The sequence below is a fragment of the Osmia bicornis genome, chromosome 4 (assembly GCF_907164935.1).
Source record: "Osmia bicornis bicornis chromosome 4, iOsmBic2.1, whole genome shotgun sequence".
Lineage (NCBI taxonomy): Eukaryota > Metazoa > Arthropoda > Insecta > Hymenoptera > Megachilidae > Osmia > Osmia bicornis.
The window spans coordinates 5,095,755-5,115,329 of record NC_060219.1 but is presented as its reverse complement, the minus strand read 5'-3'; the positions used below and the strand labels follow the sequence as shown (position 1 = coordinate 5,115,329).

The window sequence follows — 19,575 nt, the reverse complement described above, 5'->3', positions numbered from 1 at the left end:
TCGCTCTAATTGATCCCTATTCCCATAACTCGGTTCTCCCACAGGGAGAACCAGCTACTGGGATATCGTATTACTACGCATCTCATCGTGACTTAGTCTGCTGCTCGATGCAGTTGGACCGAAAAATTCTATAAAAATATCCGTGCATAGATGAGGCTTGAATTTCCATAAGACTTCGTTAATAGCCATCTTATAAAAGATTTCGATTTAATATCATTGGAACGTTGTGTTATAGCGTTCTCTTTTCGCTTCTTTCCTTATCACCGACTATCTCAATATTTCATCCACCGTGGCAATAAGCGGTACCATGAACGTAGCAATTGCACTAGCAATGATCTAAAGAAATTTCACGCTAATTCGAAAAGCGAACAGGCGAGACGGTGCTGCGACATGTTGAAGTAATCGCCGGTTCGTCGGTGGGCTGACAATTTAACGGCACATGTGAGGCATTACGAGAATCCTTAGCCGAGCAATATTACCATTCTTAACCCTATTGACATCGTTAAGTATAAAATTGAGGCAATGTTCTTACTCTTTTCTATTTCATTGATCCCCGTGCTCTTCCAGGCGTTATCGTCGGCGACGTACCCATACTACGCGGCGGCAGCAGCTGCCGCCGCGGCGGCGGCGGGTGTCGCGGGCGTCGGAGGCGTCGGTGGCGTCGGCGGTGCTGGACAGCTCGGATACTGGTATCCGCCCCAATCTTATCCAACGACAGCGACGCAGATGCAGGCCGGTGGTTTTCTTCAAGGAATGCAAGGATACACTTACGGACAATTCGCTGGGTATCAACAGGCGCAATATATGGGGTGAGTTCCTAACCACTTCTTGTAATCTAGGTATGTCATTCTTTGCTACCTACGACTTCTGTTAGTAAAGGGCAAGTGTAAGGACAAAAATAGTGTGTCCTATTCGTCTATGAGATTAGGAGGTTCTAGGTTAGACCCTCCCTAGGTCAGACAGGGTCCGGCAAGTAGTAATGTCCGCGCTTGGTCAGACGGCGCGGCGATAAACTCAAAGGCGATTGTAGATATCTAGATATCGAGTGTAGTTTACATCCTTTGCTACCTTATAAGATAGGAATACATAGCTCAATTTTTATATGTCTTAAAAGGCCCCCAAATTATCAGTATTAATTGACACATTATATTAGTTTCGAGTTATCATTTAACGATATCTAATTAAGTGAAACATTTTGGTTTTCGTCAAACCACCTTCTCGACTGTATTTTAAATGATCATCTATCTTATCTTTTCTATTATATTTATGTAATATTATGTAAAAGTGGTAAACTTATTTTAATACTTATTAAATTTATTCGCGAGCAAATTAATTTTAGTAGTAGACACTGTAGGTACTTAATTTTCCACCAGAATTGTTCTATACATTCGCTTTTAACGATTCTTTTAATTTATCAGAAATATCTTCTTTGTTCGTTTAATTTGACCATTCCAGATATCCCGGTTAAAAGATATCGGGCATTGCAAAGATTCCTTCAAAAGGAACAATTTTCATTTCCGCAGACCAAAGATAAAAGAAACAAATGAAAAGCTTGAGGAAAGGATGAAAACAAATTGAAACTTTGTTATACAAGATGTACATTTTAATAATATTTCATTTTTACTCGTTCAATAGGGAGAGTAATGTTTCCATCTTCGTTATGTTTTAAAAAGAATTGCGTTCTTCTTCGTAAATTTGCAATTATCAAGAATTAAACAATGCGTATTTTGCAAGAACTCGTTCACGATAAACCAGTGAATAAATTTAATTGAAAATTTGACGATGTCATAAAATGTCTATACGCCCTGTCGCAAATGGCCACGGTACAAAAGGGGCACAACTTTTAAGGATCACATGGTATAAAGCTTAAAGTAATTTCTCGAATAGAATATCTTTCGACGCTTTTACGATCTATGAAACGACGCCCTTAAAGTGGGTATCCGAATGCTGTTGGAGTATTCTCGAGACTGTAAAGTAGAAACGGTACACGGTGGAAATAAGCTAAAGCCCTCAATTGTGTGTGCGTCGTGCAACGCAGGGCTGAAACTGTCATTTTACGCTCCCTTTGAGATTTGAATGGCAGAAAAGCTGGAGAAATGCTAGGCATGCGTTGCTTTCGAATTCTTTTTCGACGTTTACCCTTAATAAATCAGTCGCGAAGCTATACTGAAATACGAAAAATGATTCTTAAAGTGTATCAAAAAACATGTAATAGTTCATTCATGTAGAAAATGAGAAATATTATTTTTAACTCTTTAATAATGACCTGAGAGTACAATTATTTGAATATCTTTTACAATTTATTAAATTAAATGGTTTCTTCGACAAAATAGAGAAACTTTTTATTCTAATATTAACTTTTATGTTGTTCTTAGAAATGTTTAGTACAAATGGTTATGATACAAACATAACGAATTTATAGTTATTACTATAGTATTCTTTTTTATCTTTAAAGTAAGTTAAATGTAAGTTAGAAAGGCTTGGAATTACGATTTCTGAAAATTGGAACTTCAGTTTACAAATATTGAAAACCATTGAAATATTTTAATTTCATATTACATCAATTTGTAATATCTGTCCTTACCATTTGTGAACCATTTTCTCTTTTAACTCTTATTTATATCAATTCGAATGGCTTAAAAACAGCAAATAACAAAAGTAACAATAGTGTACAGAAAATTTGTCGGTAAATTTAAGAAATTTTTTTCGTCGTCGATCGGTATGAAAACGCATTAAATGTTACGATAATGGTGGAATTTTATTTCCTAAGATTTTTATAGAATGCCTAACCGTTCAGATCGTTGAGGAAAATGGTAAAAACGGTACGCGATGCACCCTCAACACAGACATCAAATCGAATTTGTGCATTTGCCGATCGCGCAATTTTTAGAGGTTACACGGCACGAACGAACCGGAGGTGCTTTCTGGCAAGCAAAATATCTTTCAGGGTTTTTACGATCCGTGAAACGGTGCCCTTAAACATCGTACCCGAATGCTTTTCAAGTATTACCACGATTGTAAACCTGTACTGTAACACATCCTAGATAACTTGAACTTTTCAGTCTACTGTATCATTGATAAACCTTTGAAACCTTCTTTCATCTTTATACAACGACATATTTATTCATGGGTCTAAAACGTGTGACTTTATGTCTGATATTATTAAAAATATATTTGATTTCCTAAACAGTTTAAATAGGAATATCAACTTTATTTGCGCTCTCAGACTCAATTATTATGCTAGTCTATGTATACTACAAATTCGTTTTGCAATAAAAATAAGAAAAATTTAGTGTAGGGTTAAATATGCCACCTCCACTCTCCAAAAGTACATAATGTAATAGTGTAATGTCATTTCTATTTTTTTTCTAACATGGTTTAATTATATGTTTGTGGAATGTGTTGTAAATACAGAATGGGAATGGGCGTTCATGCCGCTGGCACGGCAGCAGGTTGGGGCCAGGGATTACCGGGGGGACCACAGTTACCGCCACACCATGCCACGACGGTCACGGCACCCCCAGGGGTGCAAGCCGCACCCCCACCACCACCCCCTCCAGCGCAAATGATGGCTTACCCGATGCAACAGTTCCAGGTAACCATTACTTTTCCCTATTTTTTATTTATATACATGCACATCTGGTTATATGTATGGAAACTTTTACTCTTGGTACATGTTATGTACCTTGCCTTACGTGTTTCTTGCATCAAATGTTATCTTTTTGATTCATTCATTGGGAAATTGTAAGTAGTGTATAAACTATCAACATATTTTCTATTTTGTGTTTTATGGAGAAAGTGATATTACAAAAAATATGTTAATTTACATCTTACCTGTGTTTTGATTATGTATAGATTTTTATATAGATTTATTTTATATTAAATATAATGCCCAATCAAATAAAATGAAATTCATGAAAAATCACTATCTAATGAATGAATCAAATTGTGTGAAATAGTTTTATAAATTCATATACAGTCTTGGCTTCTGTATACAGTAAAAAGATCTACTGAATGATTGAATGATGTTTAACATGGAAACTTGTGTTACGAGTGGCTTTTTAATAGGAATGTTGGTTTCACTGTCTCGGTGAATATCCCATTTTGCATAATAAATACCACGCCCTTCGACTGTCACACGTTGCACGATGAATTTTAGTTGCATTTTATTAATTAATTAATTATTCTATGGTGCACGCAGTTCCATTACTTACACTTAATTATCTTTTTATTTTTAAATGAATGCTTTAATTAATGTTCATTCGTGTATTTTTCATAACAATTTATTTATGAATGCAGATGTAATATTGTCCAATACATTTTTTCTTTAGGAATACTAGATAATTAATATAAAATTTAATTGTAAAAATTACTGCTAAAATTAAAGATGTTAAAATTTATTGGACAACGAAATTATTACTATATACTTTGCAGAATACTAACAACTTATGTTATTAGATTGTATATTGATTATTGCAGCACATTGCTAACAAAATATTATTAACGGTACTAAGAAGCAACTAATAAGAACTGAATTAGTGCGATAAAAGAAAACCTTTTTGTTAGTATAAATTCCTATTATCCAAATCCTGCGATTGGTTCGAGAATTAACGTTTTATCCCCAATATCTATAAAAACAGGGGATTAAATAAAACTTATTGATTTCTTCGGAGTTCAATATAAATATATAATTGAATTAAACCTTCATAGTTGATACCTCTTTTCGTTCAATCGAACTGATTTTTTTTTTTAAATGCACATGATTTAATTAATTTATAAGGGGAACAAATTTTCATGCTGACTCGTAATGAAATTATTAACAATCTGACAGTTTCATCGTTTTATATTTATTTATTTCTTTTAAAATCCATACAAAAGTTTTTAATATGATAGTTATACAAGTATTATAATCGCTTTTATTTAGTTTCGCACGATGCACGAATGTTTATTGTAATATTCAAAGGCTAAAATACACGCTTATTCAATTTCATTTGTTTAAAATCAAGTATCTCCCTCACAAAACGTGTTTTCAAAATATATTGCTAATCTAATTAACTCTTGTGTAGGCAACAAAACACTTGATTAACCATTGAAACTTCAATATTTAAAATACTTTATATCACACTAGAATTAATAAAAAATAATTCAATTTTATATAAAAAATAATACCTACTATATGAGTTTACAAATAATTAAGGTTCTTCTATTTAAAAAATAGATGACTCTGTTACTTAAAATAATTTTTGTTGGCCAAGGGAGATGCTTGAAATCATTCAAAAAGAATCATTTTTATTTACAAATTTCGATTCGCAGGCACAGTGATCGCTACCACTATCATCGCACGGCCTGGCTTATCCTTACTTTCAAATATCACTTTGCATCAAGAATACTGCATCTACGACCGGGCTCAACCTCGAAATCGACCCGAAAAATGTCGCCGGAGAACGCATTTATAGAATGGTTGTCGTCGTTGAGCATAAAATGCCAATTAAATGGGACAGACTCAAGAAACAAAAGCGAAAAATACTCAATGAGAAACTTTCATTGGGCCGATAACCGTGAATACATCAAAAGAAACGAAACAAAATATTCGAACACAATGATTCAAATAATTACAAGACGTGTTACACCTCACTGATACAATTCCTCCCCGTTATGCAACACAATTCTTAGGGCAAGTATCTCTTTGATTGCTTTTAAATTGTTAAAAGCAATTGAGGTTGAGTCACGGTAAAGGTAGATTCAGATCGAATCAGTGCGTGTATCTGTGTATATTTGTGAAGTGTGAAATGAAAGGGGTTGTATGAAAGAAGGAAAGAAAGAAAAATCAAAAGTAGTGTAAAACTAATTGCGGTTGTTGTTATTTTAATCCTTGAATAGCAGACTAGGTCCTAAAATTAAGTCTTGTCTAAGTGTTTCGTGGATCTGGGTCATAATTGACCTTGATATCATTGTGCAAGGATTAAATTTTGATATTTATTTAAAATATTCTGAGTAATAGGAAAATGTGTTTTGAGGATCATTATAGTTACAAAGTGCAATCAATGCACAAAAAATATTTAATTTTCTCATCTGCCATATTAAATGTATAGCACAAATATTTAAAATATTATCACAATAATATACAAAACATGGCAATTTTCAAATATTAATTACAAACCTCAATTAGTTTTATATTAACATAATAATTATTCAAAGAATTCGAGGCAATTCCGTGTCAGAGAACGAGTGAAAGGATTGAAACTAGTTGTCGAGAAATATTTCTATTACTTTCTTGAAATTCGGACCAAGACTTTAACCAGCATTTGTGTGTTCAAATGGTAAAGTGTGTTCTTGGTTGCGGTCCAGCTAGCGGATGAGGACTGGCTGACGCCTAGCCTTCTAGTGTGATGGTAAGCAAGTACACCCAACCAACAGGAACAACAACAGCAACAACAGTTACCACCACCATTATCACAACAACCACAACAACCACCAACAACCACAACAACAACAACAAAATTTCCGTCACCATCGACGCCACCGCGACTGCAAAAGCGACAAAGATCATGCCGCTTCCGGCTTGATAGAAAACTAGAAGGGCAATAATCGCCTAGGAAAAGTATTTTCAAAAAAATTAAAATTAAAATCACATACATATATCTTGATGAACAATAGACAAAAAGGAGAATGAATATGTAGTCTCTCTAAAAAAAAAAAAGGGAAAGAAAGAAAGAAACGAATAGAAATCTCTCACGTCCAAATTCAACAGAGAAAATAAAGAAACTAAAAAGAGGAACGCCAGGTGTAACCGTGAAACGAAAATCAGGAGGTATCCTCTCGTCCAGTCTAGTAAGGATAATGTAACCGTTTCTCTCGGCTTGAATTTAATAGATAGCGTTGCCGTCACGGTAGTGTCAAAGCTTCGGTAATGAAACACGAATTCCGGGATACGCGGACCACCCAATGTGATCATCAAAGACCTGTTTGTAACGTAAACAGCCAATATTTTCTCTCTCTCTCTGTGTGTGTGTATGTGTGTGTTTCTGTGTGTGTCGCATCGTCCGCAAAAGGATCGGTTAACAAGAAGAGAAACGAGCAGCTCGAAAAGAATGGTAGAAAAGAAAGAAAGGGGAAGAAAAAAAAAAAAAGAAATACCGTGTGATTCGACACCGAGAAAGACAGAAAGAAAAACCAATCGACGGGATCGCAGCCAATTACAACGTGACCCGTATAACCCGGATTCATTATTTTTGTAGTTTTCGGCTTAACAGTGAGAAGATACATTTTATTGAGTCGATGACGTGAACGGAAGCGCGATACGACGGCCGACAAAATGAAACTATTTAATCAATGGTGTATAAATGACGAATTAGAAGGAGAGATCAACGGAACACGTGCACACTTCGTGAAGAATATATATATACATAAATTAAATTTAAAAGAAACACAAAAAAAAAAATCACGAAGAAGAAGAAGAAGAAGAAGAAGAAGGGGTTATTATAAACGAAAATCCAACCGTAGTTAGATAGTTAGGTAGGTACGTTATAATGAAACCGTTGCTCGAGGGCTATTCGAAATTCGGCGGGAACAGACCTCCAAGCGAAATAAAATTAAAAAGAATAGTAAAACTCGACGATTCCGCGCTCCATGAGAAACTGTTTCATCTTCTCGCGAACCACGGAACTGATAGATCCACGCGTATTCAAAGAGATTCCTCTTTGCCGTTGTTAGAGGAACCTCCCTCTTCGGTTGTTCCGTTTCTTTGTACATCAGACTCATGTTCGCCAGACGAAAAGAAAAGAAAAAAGAACAAAAAAATGAAAAAAAGAATAACAGTCGAGAAGTCGTTTTTATTGTTCGATTTGATCCTTCTGATCGCGACACTTAGACAGTTGGATATTTTTATAAAAGATGATCAGTCGTATGCGCCGAGACGTGTCTTTTGCTGAACAGATGTAGCGTCCGGTGATTCGGTCGGCTCTCAATCAATCGTGTTTTCGGGTCTACCGTGGTTTTTAACTTAATACCTTAGATTTTTATATAATACCATAGAACCAAAAGAAGAAACGGGAATAAAGGTCTGCACTTAAAGACGCTTAAGCAATAAATCGTTAAGCTTAAGGAAGAGAACGATACCTTGCGTCTCTCTGCTGTAAACTCGCTCTTCGAGCTGTCCAGCTTTGTGAAACTACGAATTCGCGACAACGAAAGGGTGTATAGATCATTTTTTGGGGGGGAGGGTGAATTTTGAAGAGGATGAAAAAAATATAGGGATGAATCTCGAGCCATGGTCTGTCTTACGTCCCGAATTTCGACTTTGCCGATTTAATGAAAACAAAGAAAATGGTAAAATGAGATTGAAAGCATGCATGGAGGGAACGAGCACGCTAGCAGTATAAGATAAATAAAGGGGGGGTGAGAATGAGTGAGAGTGAAAAAACAATGAAAATTACAGCACAAGAGAGACGAGAAAGAAATTAAACAATTCGTAGGTAGACACATTGCACAAACAGCACGAAAGTTAGATTAGATGAGTCGAATTCATTCCTCGCGAATGTGTATCTTGTCCTTTGACTCGATCACTCAATGGTTGCCTCTATTTCATTCCGTCGTATCGAGAAATTAAATTGTTCAAAACTATTGCCAGTTGCTAACAAAAGGAATGATTAACAATGAGGTGGTACTATCTTTGGAACACTGATTTTGATTAAAACTTTGCAGATTTATAGGAAGTTCAATATATAGCCACCATCTAGTGGATCGATTTTGATATTTCTATCAATTATAGATTTAAACATTCACAGAATATCAAAATGAAACCATGTAATGGTGGTTTAAGATGGCATATTGCGCCCCAAATTGGTTTATTTAAATTATAACACATATTGCATTAGATATTCAGTCGCAGATATATTAAGATCAACATGTGTGGGAATGGCTTAAGGCGACATATCACTCTTAAATTGATTTATTTTGGTCATAGCATATCATTTTATTGTCCCTGTGCCCACCGTTGCATTAAATGCACAGTCCACTATAGTCTTGAACAGCGATGGGCATTGGAGTAATAACACAATATATTATAATCTAAATAAAACAATTTGAGACGTGACATATCGTCTTAAACCGCTGCCACATGTGTCATTCTTGATACCTCTAGAAATGATCTTTTTTGTTTATAATAAATAGATGAATATTGCATGTGTCACCAATATACTGTAGGTATTTATGCAAATGCATATTTTTATAGGAAATGGGTAAAAATGAGTCCTAAATGGTCCTGAATATATATTTTTTATTTTGCATAATTGCAAAGAATGAAATTTCATCTCTCTTTTTGATTTTAGAACCTTTTATGTCCCCTATAATTCTGCAAAATTGATGTTTCGAAGGTCGCACATTCTCTTTTTAAGAAAACGACGAATTCCAGCCGGTATTTTGTCAAATAATGGCTTCAGCTTTAGACTATTCTTACCCCATGTTTTATCCCTTTCGATTTTAAGCACGATCCAAAGCTATTCTCCCTCTGTTCCAACCCCTTCGAATCATCCATCGACAGTCTCGTTGCGTATCGATAATGAAACTGTCTCGTCATAAAATCCAGCAGTTTCACTGTGTTACGGTGAAACCTTCGGGATTTAGATGAGCAAAAAGAAAATGGGGAGTAGAAGAAACGATATACGGTGACTTTGTTGTTAATTGAAAAGATAGACGGATCGTGCTTTAAACGAATCAAACGAACGTTCAACGTTCACGAATCAAAACTTCGATGATCAAAGAACGATGTAAAAAAGTTGATATTGAATGGCGATCAAACGTGAAAGAATGATTATAAAAGTAGAGATAGAAATATAAAAAAAAAATAATAAATGAGTTATTAATTTGCCTTATTTTCACTTTTAATATTTTTCATTTGGATTGAAGACCTTATCAAGTCAATTTTTATTGTCTATGTATCTTAATAAAATCAATGAAAATGTATAATAGATGAACAATAAAGGTTTGTTTAATAAGGGTTTCAATCCAGAGACAAAATTTTAAAAGTAAAAGTGTAGTGAAATTAATAACTCACTTCTTCTTTTTTTCCTGAAGCAACTACTTCATCTCTATTTTTATATAATTACTTGAAGTTAAAAATTTGCAATTGACGAGAGAATGACGATGAAATCAAACATTAGGGTTTAGAAATTAATCATTAAAATTAATGAATTTTCCGAGTGATTCCATAGGTAGCACATGGTTATGGATTATAAAAGGTGTGCCTTCAGTCCATCTCGCGGACCACAAATATTTCGTGCCATTAATTCCTTCGTAAACATAATATCGTTCTATATTTCGATGGGCGAACACGAGCAAACGTTTACACGCTTGAAACATATAAAACGTAAGTTTATGTAAATCTCCAGTGTATACGTGACCCGAAAATCTCTTAGTGTCTTCCCAGTATGAAGAATCATCAAAAAATTGAAATTCAAACGTAGTATAATATTTGTTGAAATTTATTACGGACCATTAACTTAAAAAAAAAAAAAATTGGAGAAGCCTAATTACTAGAATGAACCCTTAATGCTTGCAAATAGAAACTTTCGTTTGGTAAAGTTCGTTTTCGCCTGATAAAGAAACCTGTAAACGAATCAAAAACTTAATGAACAAATTTCTATCGTGTACCTAAAAAACATAAGAATTGTGGCCCAAGATACGAAACAACACCAAATATATTTCACCGTATGTCCGTCAATTGTTTTTTACATAAAAAAAAAATTGATCAACGCGCAAGATATTAATAAAAAATCGTACGAAAATACAACGAAATAACTCAAAATTCAATACTGTATGTCACTCGGAATAGTGAATGTAAAATGATTGGCAATTTTTTTGAGGAAAAGAACAAGAAAATGCTTTCCATTTCTCGACCCGTAATAATTCGCAGCCCGAAAAGAACACGATACCGATCGCGAGGAAAGAAACGAAAGAATTATAAATAAATATATACATACATATAAATACAAAAAATATATATATATAAACTATCGTGCAGCGGCGACGAAAGCTGTTATTTTGAATCGTCGTGAAGTGAAAGAAGGAGAAGAAAAAAAGAAAGAAAAAAGAAACCAGAAAGCGCTGTGCGTGAGATAAAATAGCTTTTAAGTGGCGACTCGAAGTACATTGTAAGTGAAACAAAATATCGTGTACATTATTAGCTAGGCGAACGATTAAAAAAGAAAAATGAGAAAAAAGTAAAAATATAGGTTATTTTTTGAGAAGTGGAACGAGCGAGAGAAGAGGATAGGTAAGGGTCAAAGTGTACGAGGACAAAATCCTAAGGTTGGATTTTTAATGAAAAGAGAAAAAAAAATTGATTAAAGAAAAGAGCAAGAAAATCAAATCACAAGTCTTGGTACACTTTCTACCCTTAAATACTTCCTTCGCCCGTATAATCACCCCTTCTCGACTCGATTCCACTTTTAGCGGAAAAAAAATGAGAAAGAGAGCGATCCCCCCACTCTTTTAAAGAATCAGCCGGGGATCCTCGTCCTGTAAAAAAAAAATATTTGGAAAATTATCGCCTTGACCGTTGAGGCGATAGTATCGAATATATTGTCTAGGTAATAAATCAAGAAAAAAAAAATGGAAACGATGCTGGCCAAGTGAAAGTGGCGCAAAGAGGAAACCAAAATGTAGCATAAAGTGATAAGTAGATAATTAATGTATATCTAATTTAGTAGGAGTTTCGGAAAGTAAACGAACACGAAGCGAGAATAGAAAATCAAGGAAAATTATAACGTGTAAAAAGTTTAGGTAAAAGAGTGTGTGATGCTTCGAGCAAGAACAAGAAATAAGAATGAAAGGGAGTGAGAGCACGCAAGAGTGATACATTTAATACAAACCAAACAAACAAAAAATGATAAAACGCATATATGGTACCTAAGTCATGTGCATAATCGCGCCCAGAATGAAATACATAACAAATGGACAGTTGTTACACTTACGCACGCACAAGAAAAAGATGATACACATACACGAAACTCTTACAGAAAAAAAAATACACAGCGTACATGTAAAACGTAGTGAGGAACTTAACAACAGCTCTAAACGTAGTTTAATCTAGTCTAGCTTCGCTAGGTTAACAAATAAGAAGAGAAAAAAAATGTTCACGTAAAATGGAAAAAAAATAGCGCAATAACTATATCCGCAGATCACAATCAGCACCGTAACACAGCACAACACGAGTACACCGATACACATACGCAAACGTTCATACACTAAATTCAGGGATTTTAACCCCTAACCCGAGTTAGGTTGGGTTCTTTAATGTAAAATCGAAACCTTCAAACCCAATCATAAAAAAAAATCATAAAAGAATAAATGTGATGGGACAGGTGTTGGGCTAGGGGGTAAGGTAATTGACTTCCACGCAGCTTGACCAGGGTTCAAATCCCGGTTAGGAGGAATAACACCAACCCCTCCTAGTTTTTTCATAAATTCCTACGTAACAATATATCCTGTTATAAACAGCATTGTGAAAATTTAATATTTTCATTGTTATTGGCTGAGAAATAATTTAATTTAAAAAAGCAGCTTTTAAATAGTGTTGAAAATTCCAAGCTTAAATTCGAGTATTAAACTATGGCAGTTGTTATTTGCATAAAAATAATTGTAACCCTCAACCAGTCGTCAAATGATTTATTAGCAAAAATAGTCAAGTATTATTAAAAGCAGAGTATAGTACTGAAAATTCCTTATGCAATTACTACCCTTCCATGAAAAGAACATTTAATCAAGGATCCTTAGTTAAAAATGAAAATTGATTGTAATACTTTGCGAAACTTATCTGAAACTCTATCTCCGAAGGAGGTTACCCTGTCCTCTCTGTAACCTTATCAAGACTTACAACGAGTTAACCGGGTTTCGAAGCGGTTAAAATCCCTGCAACAAAAAGAAAAAAGACAACAGTTGTATAAGAAAAAACGAGCTGCGGCTGCTGCCTTCGTCCTTCGTCCATGCTCTCGTGACACTGTAGGATCCTTAAACGTGTCCGATAGTGCAATTTTCATTTTTTTTTTCCCGTCATGTCGTTTAAGCTTCAGCAAGCTGGCATACCAACCACCTAACCGTTATCGAATCACGGCATTCTCGCGTTACCACGACCCATTTCTCTCTTTTCTGTTCTTCTTTCACACTTACCGGCATCTTCTACTCCCTTTTCATTATTACGTATCATGGTTTGGCGACATTCTTCCGTCACAGCAGTCTTCGTCGCCTTTTCATTTTCTTTCGTCTTCTGGTTTCCTCGAGTCCTTCGATGCCGAACGAGCATACCTCTCCGCAGACGATTTTTAACAGAGAAAGATTCTTCTCGTGGAAATTTTACCGAATACGGTAGCCGACAATCATTGAAGAAACATACGTTTAGAGATTTTGTACGAGTTTCTTTTACCAAGGACTAAATGGAAATAATTATCGACGTTCCGGGATGCTTTCACGAACGATGGATCGAGAGTTGTTCGGTATCGGCTTCGATGGAAACGAGGAATTTTTCTTCTGATGTTACGTTTCTTTTATCGAGGATACAACGAAACGCTGTTTCAAACTCTTGCGTCGGTGTTTAACCCTCGAATGGCCTGGATTAGGCCATTTTGTTTCAAGGAAAAAGAATGAAAATCAATGGGTTAATTGTACTCGATGGTGCTTCGACGAGAATTAAGTAGTTCAATTTTTCAATTGACGACTTTCATGTATTAGGAAAATAATATACTTTGACTAGACTAGAAACATAATAAAAAATGAAATTAATTTTTACCTAATTTTGCTACGTATGATAATATTATAATTGCGTAAAGCGCAACACTGAACACATAGAATTTCAACATTATATAAATAATATTCTTAAGTATTAAATTTATCATGTAAAATCAATTTTGCATCATAGATAATTGTAAGCCATACTACTTATTTTCTTTCTTTACGTTCTGTACTGAAATGTTGAATGAAATATTATTTATGTTAAAATTCCATGTGTATGTTCAGGATTGCTCTTTATTGTAGATTTCAAGATATCGTAAGAATCATTTTAAAAAGCATGATCTTCAGAAAAATAGGTTTAAATGATTTTCTTCTTCCTCAAAAAAGTCCTACTTAGCTGATTTTTCTTCTGTACAAAAATGTCCAATGAATTTTAAGTAAAAATACTATCGAACCTTTAAAAGTTAGTTAATTTCATAAATTCGAAACTAAAAATGCAAAAGAAGAAATGGATTTTGTCGTAGTGTTACACTAAAACACCCTCATGGATTAAGGGTAGCAAGATTCCCCAAGGTAAAAATATCAAATCATCTTTTTCTTATATTCAATGTATTTAAATTTTACCTTTAATTATTTAGTATTTCAAGTTTGTTAAGAATGAATTATTTCAAAATTTGTCATAAATATTTATGTAAAGCTCGTGTAATATATTTTGCCCTTGTCAGTTTCCAACTTTTCTTTGTATTAATTTTTTGTATTGTATATATTAAATAACATTTTACTGTAATATAACGGTTTATACACTGTGCGGCAAAAGTTTTGGCAAATGCTTTGTAATGAAATATTTATCAACTTTCGCCGCACCCTGTGTTTCGATTTGCAATAATTTCGGCAACAAATCAAAAGAATATATAATCTTATAGAGGTTCGATTGTATGAAAGATCTATCACGAAGAAGAAAATCAGCAATGTTAGTTCTGAATCTTTTCAGGAGTCGTTCGCTTAAATTCAGCCCCGCCGTCCGGTGAATCGTGAACTAGCATAAGGGTAGGAAGGCAGCAGTCAGGCCATTTTTGGGGAATAACCGATGCGGAGCACCGTGAAAACAGTTTTTAACGCAAGAATGTAAAGAAAACGATGCACGCAGTAAAAGAAAAGTTTAAAAAAATAAAAAATAAAAGGAAAAAAACGTAGGAGCCGTAAACGTAGTCACCGAGCATACCTTAAACTAACATATGTATATTATCATATAAATATATAAATATATATATTAAAGAAAAAGACTACAAAAAACCCAAACAAACCGCATCTATATGTGTATATATACACACACATACGTATAATATTACAAGAACATGTGTATTATATATACATAACAGATATAAATGTGTAAGATGATAACATTAGCCGACAACACTAGAGATTATATCGAAGTATAAAAGCTTAGAAAACCGAGAGATGGGAAGATGAACGGGCGAAAGCGGAAACGCGATACCTGTTAAAAAGCGTACTCCGCGATGTACTGTGTTAAATACCTTTTAGCCGTAAGATAACTTGAAAACAAATTCAGACGATGTACGGGAAGGATGTTACGGCTAGCCTGACCGACCCCATCAGTCCTTTTAAACATCTTTATTGAATAGATCGAAAGGAAATTAGGAAAAAAATGGCACGGAAGGATAAAATGTAAGTATGCATCTCTATAAGAGTGAATGAAATAAATGTGCGAAAGATGAATTTAAAAAATGATTCGAGAAGAGAAACTCTCAGATACAGACCGATGCACGGTCATTTTGACCCGTAATTATATTCAGATTTAAAAGCTGATTTGCGTAGAGAATTTGTATTATATTTATATTTAAAATTAAAATTATGTAAAAGAAGCAGGGTAGAATTTTTATTTATGTTAATTTTATGATTATTAATTTGTAAATCCTTTTATCTTATTGTTAAAATAAAATGGCAAATTTTAAATCAAAGTAGTAATACTTAGTTAAATAAATCTTCTTTATTTATATAATTGGGTTTGAAATGACCCAGCATCCGTCGTGCGAGGATTACAATTACAGTAACGTGATCACGACGTTCCTTCGTTGTTTCGTAGTTTTCCTATGACCTGCGGGTCAAACAGACCCTCAATTATATCATGGGTCGACTTTCACCCCGATCTCTCGGCGCGGTACGCGGCATATCACTTACGACCGTACGCTAAGGAGTAAGGTGCCTTTTTTTCACTTCATCGTGTGTATGTATTTTCAGGTCAAAAAACTAAAAAAAAAAAAACAAAGAAACGAGAAAGAAAATGGAGAAAAATTATGTATCGCCGGAACTCGAGGGTAGGGGTGAGATCCTTTTCCGGTAACTTTCAGAAGAAATAATGATTTGAGACTATGGGGTCCCATGGCAGCCTCGTTGCATACAATTTAGCCACAGCTTCGAGATACAACGTCAGGGCAAAGAAAATCTTGTAATAATGTACATGTAATTTGTAACACAGACACACACTTACATACACCGGTACACAGAAATAAGAAAAGTAATAGACGTGACGGACAGACACTTTTACCAGATGAAATAGATGAACACGTGCACGTGGTTTAAGAAAAAAATAAAAAAAGATAAGGATAGATACCTCCAAAAGACAATTCTCAAAGGATGTTAAGAATGAAAAAACGCGAGACGCCCTGGGACGTGCGTGAAATTAAGAAAAAAAAAAAAAAAAGAAAACATGTATGATATTATATATACATAATATAGCGTATAAAGTATATTATAAATAATGATGAATATAAATAAATAAAAAAAATATATATATAAATACTATGAAGAAGTAAACAAAGTATAAATATGAAGGAAGTATATAAACGGGAATATAGGATTAAAAACACGCTTAGGCTTAAGAGTATAAGATATTATTATGATGATGTATGGTTGGTTTATAATGTAAAATATATTATAGAAAATGTATCTTGTTATTTTAATTAGTATAACCTGTCCACAACTGACGCGTGGTATTCGTTAAACCATTATTAATATTAAAAATAAATTTGTTTAAATATAATTCTAATGTAACGTTTAAATTTGATGATTGTATTAATTTTCTAAAAAAGGTGAGAAAAAATTTTATCCTAATTCGCTATGATTTTTAAAATTATTGCACAATTTTGATAAAAGACTTTTGGTTAATTACTTTCTATGGTAGCCATGATTAATCTTTGAAATATAGACCTTAGAAGCATAATCTTTCGTCATCGTTCACGAAGAGAAACTAAAAGTTAAACGATACACGTGAACGAACAATAAATTATATCTTTAACCAGTTTTACGATTTTATTCTTCCCTGTCCACCTGGTTTTTATGAACTTCTCTAATCAAGATTTCTATACCACCATGAATAAACAATAATATATTGCCGTTTGATAAAAATCTCGAACAAGATACGGCGAGCTTATTCAGAGATACTAAGAATATTGTAGATTATAAGTAGATTAAGCGTGGAACACGAACAAGTGTACCAGTCTGACCAGAAGATTAACGATACAACAGAAGCATAAGTTTTGTCTGACATTATCAAGCATATCATCCTAGAAAACACTGTGCACAGTTTACGGTTTCCTTTTTACATATTATGTTTTAACAAGCTGTTAAAAGCTGGTTGATAGTAAAAGTTATATCCATGCAACGTGAAATTAGTTTGAATAAAGATGTGGCTGATATACGATACGAATTCATTTAATTTGACTTTTATTACCAACTTGATAGATAGAATTTAAAAAAAGATTACACAGCATTTCTTTATAATTTTGATATAATTATTTTAGGGTAGGATTAGATGAAATAGTAGCAGAAAGGATAAGTACAATTTTGCTTTGATTACTTAATAGTTTAATATTTTAATTAGTATATATAGTTTTGGTTATTCAACCCTCAAATACTAGAGTTAGGTTTTTATTGACCTAACGTATAATTTAGAACTTAAATTTATTTAAGCTTGATTGTTTCAACGAATATTAACTGTAATTCTTTGAAATTTCGATTTTACCCTGCACATCATGAAGGTATCTAGCAACGAATCCATTTAAGAGGATCGTAACACCTACTAGCTTTAATTAGCGTTGCGCTTCTGTAGCCAACGTTCGTGCATATGAATAGATATCTCGGTTTCCTTTAATCGAATTAACTTCAAAATGACCAAATACATGCAATGCATTTAAACGTTAATATAACGTGAACAGTTATAAGCGCACGACGAAACGTTAATTAAAACGAAGTCATCTTTGCAATTCTAATCTCATTTAGCAATTTAACACAATTACATTTATAATATATTCTATTTATATGAGAATTTTTATTTTACAAAGATATACATTTAAAAAATAAATTAATAAGGAATAAGGAATTAAGCGCATAAACATTTTGACAGTCAAAGCCCTCTCCAAATTTTCCCAAAGAACCGTCTGATCTGAATGACAGCATTGTCGTCAACGGAAACGAGCAACTTGTACAAACTGTATCTGATACATAACACAACAAGATCCGGAAAATACAAATTGTTGTACGGATATGTACTTAGGTACCCTGGGGAAGGTTCGTTCACTGATATACAAGTAAACACAAGGGATTCTCTGTATATGTATATATCGAATACCCAACGCTCGACAGAACGTACAGAGAATAGCGTAGTATAAAGCATAAACTACAATTAGCGGTAATCCGCGTGACACAGGCATGGCACCCTTTGCGCATATTACAGCATTAGCTGCCGAGTCATACGAGCGAACCGTACATCACTTCGGGACGTGGCCACGTCTGCTGGTAAAATCGTTAAATTCACGAAGAAACACGGCTGGCCCGATACGTACTGACTGAATATTAGTGGCACCACGCGATGCACATTTTCCTCTGTGCTAGAATTCGGATATAACTACCAAGGTGTGGGAGTTACCCTGGGCCGCGAAGAAAAAAGCCCGGTCATCCAAATAAATTACAAATGTAATTCGATGGAAACGCTTTCCAACATGCAGGAGGTAGGATAGGGTGTACACGAGGCTGATCGTTACATTTGAAATTTGAAAATAGTAGACGATATTATAAAATCTAATATTTCATGACATAAAAGTTTCATAATATAGCACTTATAGCATATCAAAAATGATTACATAAACGTTTCACCAATATTCTTAAGATAAAATGGCACCATTTGAAGTTTCTTCTGAAACTGCATTATACTTCTTTTTATATCAAATGTGCAATTAATTGATCCAATCTCCATTTCCATCAATTTTAAAGTAACACAACCATTTCTGCAATCTTTCTGCAGCTTTTCGTTTGCAATTTATTTCGTAATAATTTATTTAGTGGCCATGGTATCTCGAGCAAGAGATATTTCAGCGACTGTAAAAACTGCAACGTTCCTTTTAGCTACAGCTACCAATCGGCTTTGTACAGCTCGAACCAGGTAAGCTTCCTTGAGACCATTTAAAGTGGTCTAATGAATGTACATTTCTCTGCCATCCTAAATCGATTTCCCATACCGCTTGTTCACGTCTGTGGTGTACCTTTTTTTCCCTTTTGTAAAATTCCCATCCGGCAATGGTCTAAGATAACCGTTTGACTAGCAGTATTCCAATTTCTTCGTTTCAATTAACAGAAAAGTTTCGAACAACAGCCTCGAATGAAACAAATGTGGTTCCATGAATTGACCTCATCGGTCACCAGAGAAGCGTGGAACACCGTAGTTCTCTCTACCATTCTCATTTGCGGTCGTCGGTCCACTGCCATTCCGTTTCCCCGCAAACTGTTTTCGTCCCCTTACGCCTTCATATATTTCCTTCTAACAAGTTTACCTTA

The 19,575-nt window shown here is 34.3% G+C and overlaps 1 protein-coding gene across 10 annotated transcripts in view; it reads left to right on the top strand.

Moving 5' to 3' along the window:
* Positions 1-16,653, top strand: part of LOC114879544 (nucleolysin TIAR) — a 354,927-nt gene extending 338,274 nt beyond the window's left edge. For 7 of the 10 annotated variants that reach the window (XM_046285332.1, XM_029194544.2, XM_029194616.2 and 4 more), the window contains 3 exons: positions 568-809; positions 3,415-3,595; positions 6,349-12,718. In XM_046285332.1, coding sequence (XP_046141288.1) covers positions 568-809; positions 3,415-3,595; positions 6,349-6,390 — 465 coding nt within the window. In that variant the 3' untranslated portion in view covers positions 6,391-12,718. Of the gene's footprint in view, positions 1-567; positions 810-3,414; positions 3,596-5,313; positions 5,635-6,326; positions 12,719-14,716 lie in introns of those variants that run through there. The other 3 variants (XM_029194561.2, XM_029194552.2, XM_029194570.2) reach the window with 3 other exon arrangements.
* Positions 16,654-19,575: the final 2,922 nt, after the last annotated feature.